The sequence below is a fragment of the Leptinotarsa decemlineata genome, unplaced genomic scaffold, assembly GCF_025532065.1.
Source record: "Leptinotarsa decemlineata unplaced genomic scaffold, Ldec_3_MD MMD2_tig00026328_RagTag_RagTag, whole genome shotgun sequence".
Lineage (NCBI taxonomy): Eukaryota > Metazoa > Arthropoda > Insecta > Coleoptera > Chrysomelidae > Leptinotarsa > Leptinotarsa decemlineata.
The window spans coordinates 23,369,393-23,383,996 of record NW_027412688.1 but is presented as its reverse complement, the minus strand read 5'-3'; the positions used below and the strand labels follow the sequence as shown (position 1 = coordinate 23,383,996).

Genomic DNA, 14,604 nt, shown 5'->3' with positions numbered 1-14,604 from the left:
TACCTATCCACTGTTATTGAAAAAAAATGACTGAACATTTCGGAAATAATATATCGAAGTCGTGCACAACCTCCAACAGCATAAGTAATTCTCTTGTATCCATATCGGCCACTAAAGAGGAAGTTGAAGAAGTTATCGCTAACTTACCTAATAAAAAATCCACTGGATTAGATGAAATCCCGGTTGATATAATAAAAAAGTGTGCTTGTATTATATCTCAATACCTTGCTGACATTATAAACCTATCAGTGAATTCAGGCACTTTTCCTAGTGTTCTGAAATCGGCTGGCATCATTCCCATACTCAAAAAAGGTGATACGAGCAACATAGAGAACTACCGCCTGATTGCCAGCATGGTTTCCGCCCTGGCCTATCTACCGAAACAGCCATAACAGAACTTGTCCAACACATTAATGATCTGATGGACAAAAATGAGTATGTAGTTGTCATATCGTTTGACCTAACGCGGGCATTCGACACGGTTAATCGTAATTTTGTCTCCGAAAAAATCAACAACCTAGGTCTACGTGGCCCAGTGAACGACTGGATAACGTCCTTTCTTGAAGATCGGAAGATCATCGTGAGAATCGGTGAAACCAAATCGAAGGAATACGATTTAGATCTTGGAACACCGCAGGGAAGTGCCATAGGTCCCTTGATCTTCCTTACCTATGTCAATGACTTGCCTCATAACATAAAGGACGGTAGAGTTTTCATGTATGCTGATGACACCTCTATTGTGGTGTCTGACACTGATTGCCAAAGACTACAGCAGGCAACTGACTCAGTTTTGAAAGATTTTGCGGATTACTGTACGCAGAATACACTAATAATGAATCAAACTAAGACAGTAATAATTGAGTTTCACACAAAACATGGAATACCTTCTAATTTCACCTTCGAAGTCAATAATAATATTTTTGAAACCTCCACTTCATCTAAATTCTTAGGAATGCTCATAGCTTGTAACCTAACATGGGAGGATCAAATACAAATAGTATGTAAAAAAATCAACAAAAGCTTTTATATTTTGGCAACACTAAGAAATATTTTGAACACAGATTCATTATTACAGGTTTACTATGCATTTGTGTATTCCACAATTTCCTACAATATTATAGTATGGGGTCAGGCATCAGACATAACAAGAATTTTTGTTGCTCAGAAAAAAATCATAAGGCTTATCTTCAACATTAGTAGTCGCCAATCATGCCGACAGGTTTTCAAAACTAAACGGATCCTCACGGTTACATCAATTTATTTAATGAAACCATTAACATATGTTTTCAATAACAAACATTCATTTCCCATTAATAGTTATTCACATTCTTACAACACTAGAAATAAAAATAATATCAAATTGAACAAGCCCAAACACTCCTATTACAAAAAATCTCCCATCAATGCAGGCTGCCGTTTTTTTACTGTCTTCAGTTAACGAAATAAAATACGCGGGATCCCCGGCGGTTTTTAAGTATAGACTTAGGGAACTCCTTATCAGAGAATGTTTCTATACTGTTGAGGAATTTGAATTATACTTTTCAATTTTGAGATGATATCGAAGTGTATTTTACATAGTCTATGTTAGTCATCATTGTGCTTGTTTCGTCCTGTTTGTCAATTAAAACTTAATGACACTGTTTTTGACGTATCCTATCTATTGTTAACAATAGTTGAAAGGATTAATAAATATTTTATTTTTATTTTTTTATTTAATACTGTCTTAAGATTGCTGATGTGTAGTGTGGTGATATATTATAATATTTTTTTGTAAATTAAGACTTACTCCAAAAGAAACATATCATGGAATAGTCATTATGATGCTATCCATTCTTGTTGAAACGGAAATCAAACGTTTCTTTGATGTATACAGGAGGCGGGTTGGCTGTGCTTGTTCATCTATCACTGCCTGAACCACTGCATGCTGTTTTTGGCGAGTGCATTGCCTTGGGATGTGGGGGTTGAGCTAACCGGCCATCGGATGCCTGTTTCCACGTAGCCCAGCTGGATACAGAAATGACAGAATCACTTGTTATTCCCTAACTGAGTGGCATCCCAACGATGGCTCAATTCTAAGGTGTGTGAATCCGTGCCAAGAGGATGAATGACACAGCCTATCAGCTGTCTCTACGGAAACTTCGTCGAAGCATCGCCTTGTCACGGTAATGCGGGGCTCTGCCGTGATTGATCTTCTTTGGAACTTTTATGAACTTTTATGAACAGAGTAAACTTAAAAATTCTTTCTGACGCTAAGTCTTGAGAAGAGATGGATGTCGAGCTTACGACTCCAACTGACCTCCCTGTAAATTTAGATCAAAATTGAGTCTACAGAGGCGATGGATGTCGAGTTTACGATTCCAACTGACCTCCCTGTAAATTTAGATCAGGACCGAGAGCTTCTCAACTCTCCAACTCCTGATCCAATAACTGAACCTAAAAAAAAGGTTTAGTGGTGCAGCTAGGAAACGACTGGGTCGTCTCCTCAAGAGCGGGTTCCTTATGAAACCGCCTTGCAACAAATTCTTGAGCGGCGTACGCAGAAACTGTCTCAGATGGAGGAACAAACCTTCCATGAGCAGGTTAGCAAACGTTTGCGCCCAAGTGATAATTCACCAAAAACAGAGGCAAAAAAGGCCTGCACGGTTGAATCTAAGGCATCGTCAGGTGTAGCTGACGTGCAAAAACCCTCATATGGGAAGGTTGTCGCGGGTATCAAGGTGGAAATGTTGCATCTTGACTATCCGACTACTTCATTAATGATGGAACAGTAGAGCATATACTTTGTGCCTGCCTCGCTGGGGAGGGAGTCAGATTTTTAGACTTCGGCAGAGCCGTACTCTTACCATCTGACCTGAAAGACCACCTAATGTAGAATAGTATTTTCTTCAGAAATCATAGTCAAAAGACAATGATGAATATAAAAAAATCACGAATGGTTATTTATGATAACAGCTCTAGACAGCAGAAGGAGATATATCGATAGGTATATCATGAGCTGATTCATAAATTCTAATCTCCATACACACACAATGGTACAGATTTGATTGATAAGAGTCAGATCAACTTATATTGATATTGCTAGCATGAAACTAGGCATATAGATTATATGAAATATGACGATGATTTTTCTTCAGTAAGTCGAGGAATCTCTATTTTGATTGTAGCAAGTGAATAAAACGACCGCTGTCTAAATCGTACAGTAGAGATTGTGTAAAGATGGAATATTTCTGAAGTAGCGAATACTACAGAACAACAAAATGAATGAAAAATATTTCACATGTAATATGTAGCATAGAGTGCCATTAAACTTGTAGGAAATTCACGAACTCCGGAATACTTCAGGCGTTGCATTCGAAACAACGAAGTTTCTTCCAACTTCTAACTTGACCGAATATTCCATTATGTGCTGGCCGACGTGGTTTTGTTGATACAGTTTACTACTATTTGCAGGTTATTTCTTGCGGAAATGATCAGCGAAGTATTATGATGGTTAAGAACAGAAATTGAATGACCCTTTGGGTGTTTTGTTGTAATGTGGCATGTTAGTGGTTCAGAACTTTCATTTTGGCGAACTGTAAACGCTACTGAGTTCTGTGTTTCAAATTGACTATTTCGTCTATTTCAATTTGTCAAGTAAATATTTACTAAAATGACTTACTTGAAAGCGTAATAAAGAGAAGTAGACGAAGGTCGATAATTTTTGAATAAAAAAAAAAGGATGAAACCTATTAGAAATTCAGGGGCATATGATAAAAATGGAAGGAAAACTAAATTACGTGCGATCTGAATATGAGAAGTGAGAGGGTTGAGGTTTTATGGGTAGAAAATAGTTTATCTCGATTTCAAGAAAACTACAAGTCCTATGGGAAAAAGTTAAATGGCAAAGTTGTAGATATTGAAAAGGTCTATGACTTTTGTGATCACCAATTTTTTTCACATAACCTCAAAATTTATGTGAAAAATTCAAATAACAAAGTTTTTAGTTCTTCAAAAAAAAATATCTACGAAACTTGGTGAGAACTTTTTTTATGTCCCAAATACATTGTAATTTATTTGATTCAAAAAATTCATCTTTTCCACCTTATTTTGACTGAATATCAAAAAAGCACCCAAATTTTCAATAGAAAATTCTCGCATCAAAATGTAAGCTTTTTTAGAATAGTTGTTATGCTTTTTGTTTGTTCAAATCGAAAAAAAACTCGAATCCGAATATTCTTTTCAAATCTTTATGTGATTGTTGCAATTTCATTCAGTTAAAAAGTTCATTTATTATATTATGATTACATTTATGTCATAGAAAATCTCATAAATGCCACGTTGATGTTGCTTCCAGCCCCAATCTGTTGCTGTCAGTTCGTTACCCAATCAAGTTTGAAGCTGATAATATGCCCTGTAACGATATTGTTCTGCTGCTTCTTCTGTGGGTAGGAGGTTTGCCAAAATGTAGGATGATTTAATTTTTCTCAATTGATTTTTCTGAAATCTCAATTGATGCAGTGATATTTTTTCATTTATATAAATATATTTGATTAATTATCATCCATTTTTTTTCATCTTCTTTGATTGCATCTGTCTTATAAAAATCATTGACCGAATGTGAAAAATTTTTAGCGTTTAATAATAAGTAACCAATACTTTTCTTTCCTTTTCCGGCAAATCCAGATGTTGTATCGCAACCGGTAAAACAATGCAGAAATGCATCAATATTTTTGAAGTATTCATGTTTGAAACTGTTTCACGTGTGAAAAAGTTCCTTTACATTTCCAGAACCTGGTTTGAGAAAATGAATGTCATAATTATTTGAATTTAATTGATTCAAAAGGACCCACAACAATGACAGTTTTATTAGTATCTCTGGCAACTTTTATTGAGGTGTTAATTATGCCGGCATCAGCATTTTCTTCTACTTGTTTACAGGAAAACCCTTGTGACTGTAATCTTTTATTGAAGTTTTTATTATTTTGTCTTCGTTTTTCTCGTTAGATAAAAATTGTTCATGCAAAAATGGAAGTTTTCGTATTCAATACAGCAATAAATATGCATCTTTGAATATTAATCAGAGATTCTACAACCTTTCCAAAATATTTTCAATGTGAATTAAATATTAACTTTATTCATTTATATGTTTGTTAATTATAGCAGTATATTTCTATACGCAATTATTTCGTTAATGAATGTAACTGTCAATTGAATCATCATATTCAGAGTCTAAGAATGTCGGAAGAGAGTTTGTGTCGCCTCGGTTTGTGAAATGATGGAACAGCAGAGCACATACTTTTTGCCTGCCCCGCTGAGGACCGAATCAGGTTTTTTAGAGTTCAGGAGAGCCGTACTTTTACCATATGACCTGAAAGACCACTCACCATATAAACTAATCGGCTTCGTTAAGAAGCTGGATTTATTTGTTCACTCTGGACCTAACCTAACCATTTGATTGATAAATGTTATCATTGGAATTCTCAGAAATACAACTGAAGTTGAGAAATCCAATAAAGAAATCAATGACAAGGAATACTCATTAGTCCTGGATGCGGGAAATCTGATTGATTAAATTTGCGCCGAGAAAAGTGTTCCAACTCTGGTATTCTACTCCAGGAGTTTCGATTCTATCTTGAAGTCATGGGAAAGAAACAAAATTGAACTCATAACGTATATAAACTGATTACTGCTTTCATAGGAGACAAATCATTATAAAATATTGAGTCTTAGAAAAAACTTTCAGATTGAAATTGAAGTTCCGCATCGATATTGACATTTATTTTCGAAAGGAACTTGGCATTGATACGGTTGGGTATATTTTTTTGGTGTTTGCTATAATTATTCGAGAAAACAGCCAGGGTTAGTTATATATATATATATATATATATATATATATATATATATATATATATATATATATATATATATATATATATATATATATATATAAATATATATATACACATACGAAATCACTACTACTATTTTTTCTTGACGATATGGGTCATACTTCATACTGTTACTAAAAAGTTGAATGAATCTCCATTCTCTATTTGAAACTCTAGATCCAGAATCTACATAAATGTGATAAAGGGCCGACTAGACACCTTATTTTGAAAAGTTGCTCCAGGAAATCTGTAGAAAAAGCTCTCGCTTCACAAAATTTGCTGAATTTTCAAACTTTTCCTTCCAAATAAAAAAACAAACATTTTCCAAGACTTTGGTTGTTGAAAATTATCTAGATGAAAATTTTCTGATGTTCTATATTTGACAGTTCAATACACACTGAGTATCTAATTCTTCTCCATATATATTTCTTTATTACTATAGGTTCAGTAATGGCAACCAACTAGATACGATCGCTGTGAATAATCTCGTTAAGAAACGAAAAAATATAGTCGGATTCTTGATTTTCATAACTTTATTATCGACTTTTTGAGCACTCTTCAATTATAAATACTTCACCTTATCATCAATGAAAATCAATATATTTTCAACTGTCATACATCATATTTATTCAGAATGGACTTTTGAATATCTTTATTCGACGAAAAAAATATATCACAATCTCGGCACATAACGTTGTAATTTTGACAAGAATTTTGGCAGATTTCTCAACAAGTTTGTTCTGCAACTTACAATACATCATGCGCTTAATATTGAGAAATGAACTGGAATACAGAAAAGTTTATTTGGCACAATAAATCCATACAATCAATAATACAATTATCAAAACGTGAATATATGTTATGCTTGGAAGAAACCTACGAGTATTCAATGAAATAAAACTCCTATGAATAACAGCTGTAAATTCTTAGGACTATTCGTTGACTCACAGTTAGATTGGAAATAACATTGCAAGCTCCTGATTTCTAAACTTTCATCTCTTCACTATATGTTCAAAAATCTCAAAGTTGTTTTGAAGTAACAATTAATAAACTTATTCCACCCACAAGTGAAATGTCGACTGAAATGTCTGCCTATGGGGAGACTCTACACTGTCGAATAACGACAAAAACAATATTTTTGTCAAGAAATCTTCAAAAGATTTGAAATTCTGACCTATACTTACAGGCCTCTAACTATTTGAAGTCTTTATTTTTGTGTTCAAAAATAGGGATTTGTTTTTCATAAATAACGATTTTCACGAATTCAACACCTGTCGTAAGGATGATTTACGATTACCACTCTCTAAACGCAATATTTCCTATAAAGCTCCAACTCGAATCGGCGCAAAGATTTTCAACAACTCACCTTCCTCCATCAAAAGCTTAAAACATGAACGTACTTCAAAAAAAAACTCAAGGGATACCTTTTCGAAAAATGTCTATACTCTTCAAATGAATACTTTAAACTTGAACTTTTCTCTAAAGTGAATCTATATTTTTATGTGAATCAATATTCTGTGTACTATGTCTATGCATATTTATTATGTAAACATGTTTCGTAGTGTTATATAATCCTTAATGTACTGTTATTTTCTCTTTATACAATTCTTCATGGCTTGAAGAAATAAAGTGATTTGACTTGATTTGATTTGAGAAGAGAATTATCGGTTCCTCTTTTCGAATAGTTTCCTGTTGTTTTGAAAATGAGGTATTTCATAAATATTTTCGAAATGCGTTCGATATTGTCAATATGCACATGATAGACACGGTACCAAATGAGTGCTGCATATTTCAGCTCACTTGTGACATGGCAGTAGTGAAAGGAAACCGTTGTTCCAACTTCATGAAATATCTACTCTATATTATATTCATAAATACAACCTGATAGCCTATCCTTTGAAGAAGGACATCACAAAACATTCAGTGAGTTGAACACGATTCACAGAACAGTAGTTAAAATTTTCTGTAATATCTTTCTGCAATTTCAAACAATCTTCTTCACATTTAATAACGTCTCCTCAGCATATAATAATTTGAAAACTCTATGAGCCACGGAAGGTCATCAGTAAACAACATGAATAGAAATGGGCCATTATTTCTACCTTGTGGCACATCAGAGTTGGGTAAGTGAAAATTCCACCGATAACCTTCAACTTCAACATATTGTATGCGATCATAAGAATAAAACACAAAAAGCTGAAGTAAACCAGAAAAAAATTCATATCTATTACGTTCATTTATGAGTATTTGCGAATAAATCTGATCAAACGTCTCCAGCATCAATGTATACTACATCTACCTGAGAATGGCTGTCAATTGCGTCAAAAATAAATCGTGAAATGCAGGAAAAATTTTTTCTTTCCGTCTAAGCCATGTTGATCAGCCAAAATTATGTTATTGATTGAGCCATATATGAACTCATACACTATTATTTTCAACAGCTTTGAGAAATCACATAAAATTGATATTGGTCGGTAATTCGGTCGGTAGCCAAGCGGTTCGACGTGGGTGCTTTGTTCACTCACTCGAATTGACTACCGTGTTGGTCGGTGGTTCAAGCCCTAGTCTAAACGATTGATTTTCACTTGTTATCGTCCAACCCTTGTTAGGAATCACACGTTAAAAGGTAAGACCTCGTCAATCCTTAGCTCGCACAAGTTTCGACTTCTGAGGGTTGTCGTTTGTAGGGGTGCGACAGATGATTAACGGAGAAACAGATTTTAAACAGATTTTTTAAACAAATTTGAACAGATTTAAACAGACAAAATGGTTTAGACTTTCGCTGCTGAGGTTTTCAGTGTCATTGTTTTTCGAGTTTGAAAGCCTTGGATTTTTGGAATTTATTCCTGACGTTTCGCTGGCGCGAGTGGCTAGCTTCTTCAAAGGTTTAACCATCATGGCTTGCTGTCCGATAACTCAGAGTCTACTATGAGCGCTGGATCACATTTTTTCAAAATGAGACATACTTAAGCTGTCTTCCAAAGTCCTGGAAATGTGTATGATGTATGAAAATGAAGTTATCAAGTAAACAACATACTTGTTTGATAAATATCATATTTTTCACAATATCATATTTAAAATATACTTACATTTTCGAATATCAGAGAATAGAATTCATCAATTGGAAACTCTTCATTTGACTCAGTAAAGTTTTTCGTACTGTTTGGAGTATTTTTCGAAGATAGATTAGCATAATTTACTTATTGATCAAAAAGTCTATTATTAGAAATTTATTGTGACCCCCACAGACCCAACTTTCATTTTTCTGTTACGAATATATTATTTCGGATCTATCTATCTATATTTGAACCGTGGGTCCAGGATAGTTCTATCCGAGAATAAATTCAAACATTTTGTTAAATTAATGAAAATGTGTTGCTCACAATTGATCATCGATCTGTTGTTCCAATTTCTTAATATAATAAACAATTTATAATTCATTTGGAAAACGGAGTTGAACTATACTGACAACATTTTTCAATTATATTTTCCAATATTGACATCTCCAAGTGAAATTGAATATTAGGTACCTTGGAAGCTACGGAAACAAACCTTTTCCAGGGGCTTTATCCAATGGAAATTTTGAAATCTTCACAACTCAATTGAACGTCTAGTTCCACATCTAAACCTATACCTACATAGAAATTCTACTATTCACTCGAAACTACAACTCGAAACTAATCACAAGGTATGCTAAAAGAATGACATCGAAATGATGTCACAGAAAGAGAGGAATAAGAAGTTAGACTACAGGTTAGCTAGCGGAAGGAGAATACTTAACATTTTTTCAAAAGGCAGTTTGATCTTCCTCTTGAGTATGATATCTTGGTGATTGCATCACGTGTCGAGGTGTTGAAATAACGGTTTGGTGTTGGGAAAAAACTCGAGTAATATTCATTACTATACCAAAAGTTCCGAAGAATTCATCACAAATGGAAAATATAAATGAATATAGTTTCATTAGAAATTCTGAGCAGGAAAAAATGTGTATGTCTCAGAACAATCGTTCCACAAATAGTCAAAGAAGTTGGGAGTTTTCATTGTTGAATATGAAGTTATTTTGAATCATTTATAAATTTCATCTTTAGGTATTTGCTCAGTTTCTGTTTGTGGTAACACAGATATGAAGCATTCTTCTTCTATCATTTTCAATTCATGATCATAAATATATGTTTTCATAATTCATGACTATAAGTTCATGACGTTCAATGTGTTGACAAATAATCTGAAATATAGAAAATAATCATGAAATAATTCAAATTCATTTGAATATGTTGAAATATGTTCCAACCTCAACTTCAATATTCTGAAACAAAAACGCTCAGTATTCAGAATTCCATCTTTTAATGTTCCAAGTTCATAGACATCAAAATTGATACGATCACAAGATATAGAAATATAAAACAATCTCCAAATACGCAAACTTTGCACAGATTGCATACTGATTTTACCTTAGTACAGTGACTGGATTAAAGTTGCAAAGTCAGCGTATATATCTTCATAAATATTGAGGGAGATCGAGATCCTAAACAGACAGTATTGAGAATCTCATATCTCCTTTTTTTCGATCCTGTTGGGTGGCATTGTAATGCAAGATTTTGGTGATTTATTGTATTTTTGATTATTATTTTAGTGTAAGTTTATTCCTGAAATATTTTCCCCGTTTCGTTAAAATAAATATTCAATTTAGTTTTCAAATGAGATTTTTCATCATTTGTATGAATGCTGAATGGGTAAAAGAGCGAATGAAATCCTCTCGTGAATAAGCTAAGCGAATACTGAGTTGCGACAATATTCCACAGCAATCGTCATTGAAGGGACTATCAAATATACATAAATGGTAAATAATTTTTCACGAACGCAATTGTTCGGAACTATTCCATCTATTTGCAGATGACTTTACTTTCGAGAACCATCATGTTGTGAATTAATGTCATCGTCGAAACCTTCCTATATATTATTTTTTTATGTATGTGTGCCTTTTCTGATAATATCCATTTAATATAAAATAATATAAAATGTTTTTTAGCACCATCACTTCAGTTTCAATTAAGCTTACAAAGTTGTAAGGGGTGATATATTCCACTGAAAATGTGAAACATTTGGCGAGCATGAAACAATGCATGTGAATACGTTAACACTGTTTTTATCTTGTAACAAAAACAAATCCAACTTTGTACAAATTTGTTTTGTGCGCTTCCAAAATCCGCAAAAAATAAATTCCTATTGTTTTATCAAGACTCACCGTCAACTCCGGAGCACCATCCAAAAAGAGCCAACAATACCCCTATCACCACAAAAACAAACATTTCCGACACGAGAAACGACCGAATCGGATTCACTGAAGCTTCGACCGACGACCGTACTCAATCCGCCGATGGAACCGGACTACACGCTGAAACAGATTCTTCGAATCCGGAGAATAAAGCGGAGACCGGAATTTGCTCGCGCCAGCGCTCTGATGACCACGTGCTTTGGGATATCTTGGTTTTTGGGGGATGCTGTGAGTGGAGACTAAAAAAGTTCATGGCTAGACAACTTTTTCAACTTTTTCAAAGTTTTACAATGTATAAAAGCAAAACAGACTGATGTTTTTCAAGTTGTGGGTAGCAACTTACTCGGGGGTGACAAGTGAAAAAAAGTGTTCTTAGGTCCCACACTACAATATAAAAAATTCAATCTAAGCACATGTGAGATTCCCACATTTTTTGTATGAAGAAATAGGAGTAAAAAGCCCTCAAATCAATCTCTCCTAAAAAAATATCATTTCCAATCTGAACAAGAATTCTACGGCTGGTATTGAATTAAATAAGCGAATGAATGTCAATACGTACTGTCATCGATGGCATGAGTAGATTTGACTCATTCTTGACATAAGGTTGATATTTTATAATTGGATTGAGTGCTTTATCTTATAATATTACACAGATCGGTGCTGAAGAGGCAATAAGACAAGTGTGTTATAGATAGATAGCCCTTTATTTCCAACAGGTTTACACCGAATTACAGGAAATAATAAGGAAAATATACAATTCAATTAAATTCACATATTACGAATGATATTAATAATATAAATGAAATAAAATAATTGGATTCAATTGACATATTATAAATGAATTGACCTTTACAAAGTCGACATAAAACAAATGAAAGTTATAAAAAAAACTATAAATGAAAGATTATATGTAAGATACACACATTAAATTTACTGGTGCTTTGAGATTTACATTTATTCTACTACTCTGACAATGAAATGTTTTCTCGTATCTTGAGTTGAGGCGTGGTACATAAAAATTTAATTTTTGTAGGAGCGGAGTACAGGAGATGTTATTATTCATTAAATTATATAGAAATGTCACGTGTATTCAGTAAAATAATATTAAATTGGTTCAAAAGGATGGAATAGTCAATTCCACTTTGGGGGTAAATAGCTGTAGTGCGAAAAGACAAGAATTTCAAGGACTTTCTTTGGACAGCTTCAATTTGCTGTATGTGAGAATTATAAATGGGATATCATAGTTCACTTGTTCTTGTGGTAAAAGTTACATTGGTGAAACCTCAAGACCATTGAAAGTGCGTGAGAATGAACATCGAGATTATATAAAAAATAGACAATTGACAGGATCAAAATTATCAGAACACATTTTAAAATCAGACGGTGAACATCGGGTGGAATGGAATAGGACAAGAAAGATTACCAATGAGCCTCATTCTAAGAGACGTAAGCTAAAAGAATCAGCGTATATTCTCATGTCTGGAGAGAACTGTATCTCGAATAGCTCTTTAGAAATAGACCGTACTTGGCTACCCATCTTGAAGAAAACTTTGGATAGTGGCGAAATGGCAACAAACTGATATCGGAGAGTACCTTGTATTACATCGAATATTTCAGTTGTCAATCAACAACATTGACATAATTTCATATTTCAAAACTTCTTTGACATATGTCGAAGAAGTAAAGAAATAAGCTTTCAAAAAGGGAATAACTGCGTATATATTCGAATTTTTATCCATTTCTGAAGACGGAGGCAGATTTTGGCCTCCGAAACAACGTAAAAGATAAGTATTATTTCTTAATGATTTTTTGATAGGCAAAATTGTTAAATACGACAAGTTACTGATAAATAGAAGATTTTTCTTTGTGAAAAATACTTTGATTTTTACGCAGTAACTTATCGGGGTAAACTAAAAAGTTTGTCCTTCTACACTTGTATAAAGTTCTTCATTATAATTTTTATATTTCTTCAGATTGTGGAAGGTAACAATTACCCAAAAAAAAGGTCGATAAAAAACTAATTATGTGATGTTCTGATTTCAAACAACACATCGATGTACGCCTTTGGAGGTGTTCCATGTAAGTAATAGTGACCTATTTTGTATATATGATATTGGGTATAAATCCTGTAAATAATGTTTGAATCAATTTCATGACGAATCTCTGGAGAAGTTTTTTCAGTATAATTCAGTCTCCATATTGAAGAAGTTGCATAAAAATGAAGGCTTTCATGGCTGGCATCAATGTATTGGTTGGTTTCCGGGTTTTGCCGCGGCCTTTTTTGGTTACAGTCTCCAAACGTTTCAACTGCAACTGCGGCAGTTATTTTCAGTAGGGAGGTTGAATATTTCGATGAGGATCTAGAAGTGATTTCGAATTGCGGTAAAAGTAACTGGGTTCAATTCAATGCCACAAAAACCCAGGCATCGGTTTTCTCCAAACAGATAAATGTTTCTGAACCGAATATATTAATGTCACGTAAGACAATTTCTCTATCTGCTTCGATTAGTTTGTTGGGGGTTAAAATGGACACCAATATGTCATGGCACAATCATGTCCTCGGAACTGCAAAGGCTGCTTCTCAAAAGCTTGGAACACTGTTCCGAACCAGAAAAGTGTATATACCTCAGCTGTTCGTGGCTGCTGTGGCTGCTTATCGTATTATGGTTCAACTTAGTACATCTCGAAACTCACTGATCAAGTACTCTTTCATTTGGAGACCTGTGTTTATGTGGAATAAACTTTCTGAAATCGTTTTCTTGAATGAAATCAATCTCCAGCGATTCAAATCCAATGTGGATCACTAGTTTCGCACAAGCACCGCTCTGAGAGCGGCTTAAGGATTTTTTGTAGTGCTTTTGTTTTGTGCCCAAAAAATGTTTTTTGAACAATCCAAACGTTGTTCTACTTCACGTGGAGACCTTGATAATCAAGTTATTCTCTAATCAAAGCGTATATCGTTTTTTGTCATAATAATTTTCATTGAAGCGTGAATTTGCATAATTCAGAAGTGGCGAATGGCACTAACAGTTTTAAAGCAATCCTCAGCTATACCCATATTCTTTTCATCCACTAAATATCTATATTTTGGGAATGGAATTCTTTTGAGTGGATACCATTGGATACTGAATCTATAAAAAATATTTCGTATCAGCTGGTAGATCAGCCAGTTGTTCTGTCATATTTGAGAGAGCATCTAACTGACATTTGGGCCCATTGTCCAGCTGCAGAATCCAGTTTCAGTTGATACGTCAAGAAGAGTACTTCGATCACGCCACTGGAAATGACTGCCGCAGTTGCAGTTGGAACGTTTGGAGATTGTAACCAAAGAGGACCACATCAAAAATCCGAAAACCAACCAAAACAAAAGTAGTTGTTTCGAAAATATTTTTATTTCGTGCAATTCAATGTTTATATGAAAAAATTTGTTTTGTGAGGGTTTTTTTCCAGTTTGTGCCGGAA

At 34.0% G+C, this 14,604-nt stretch overlaps 1 protein-coding gene across 5 annotated transcripts in view; it reads right to left on the bottom strand.

Annotated features, from left to right (window-relative positions):
• The window catches only part of LOC111515229 (neurotrimin), a 371,220-nt gene extending 359,946 nt beyond the window's left edge, over positions 1–11,274 (bottom strand). For 3 of the 5 annotated variants that reach the window (XM_074182664.1, XM_074182666.1, XM_074182668.1), the window contains exon 1: positions 11,113–11,273. In XM_074182664.1, coding sequence (XP_074038765.1) covers positions 11,113–11,176 — 64 coding nt within the window. In that variant the 5' untranslated portion in view covers positions 11,177–11,273. Of the gene's footprint in view, positions 1–11,112 lie in introns of all 5 variants that reach the window. The other 2 variants (XM_074182669.1, XM_074182667.1) reach the window with 2 other exon arrangements.
• Between the last annotated feature and the right edge of the window lie 3,330 nt (positions 11,275–14,604).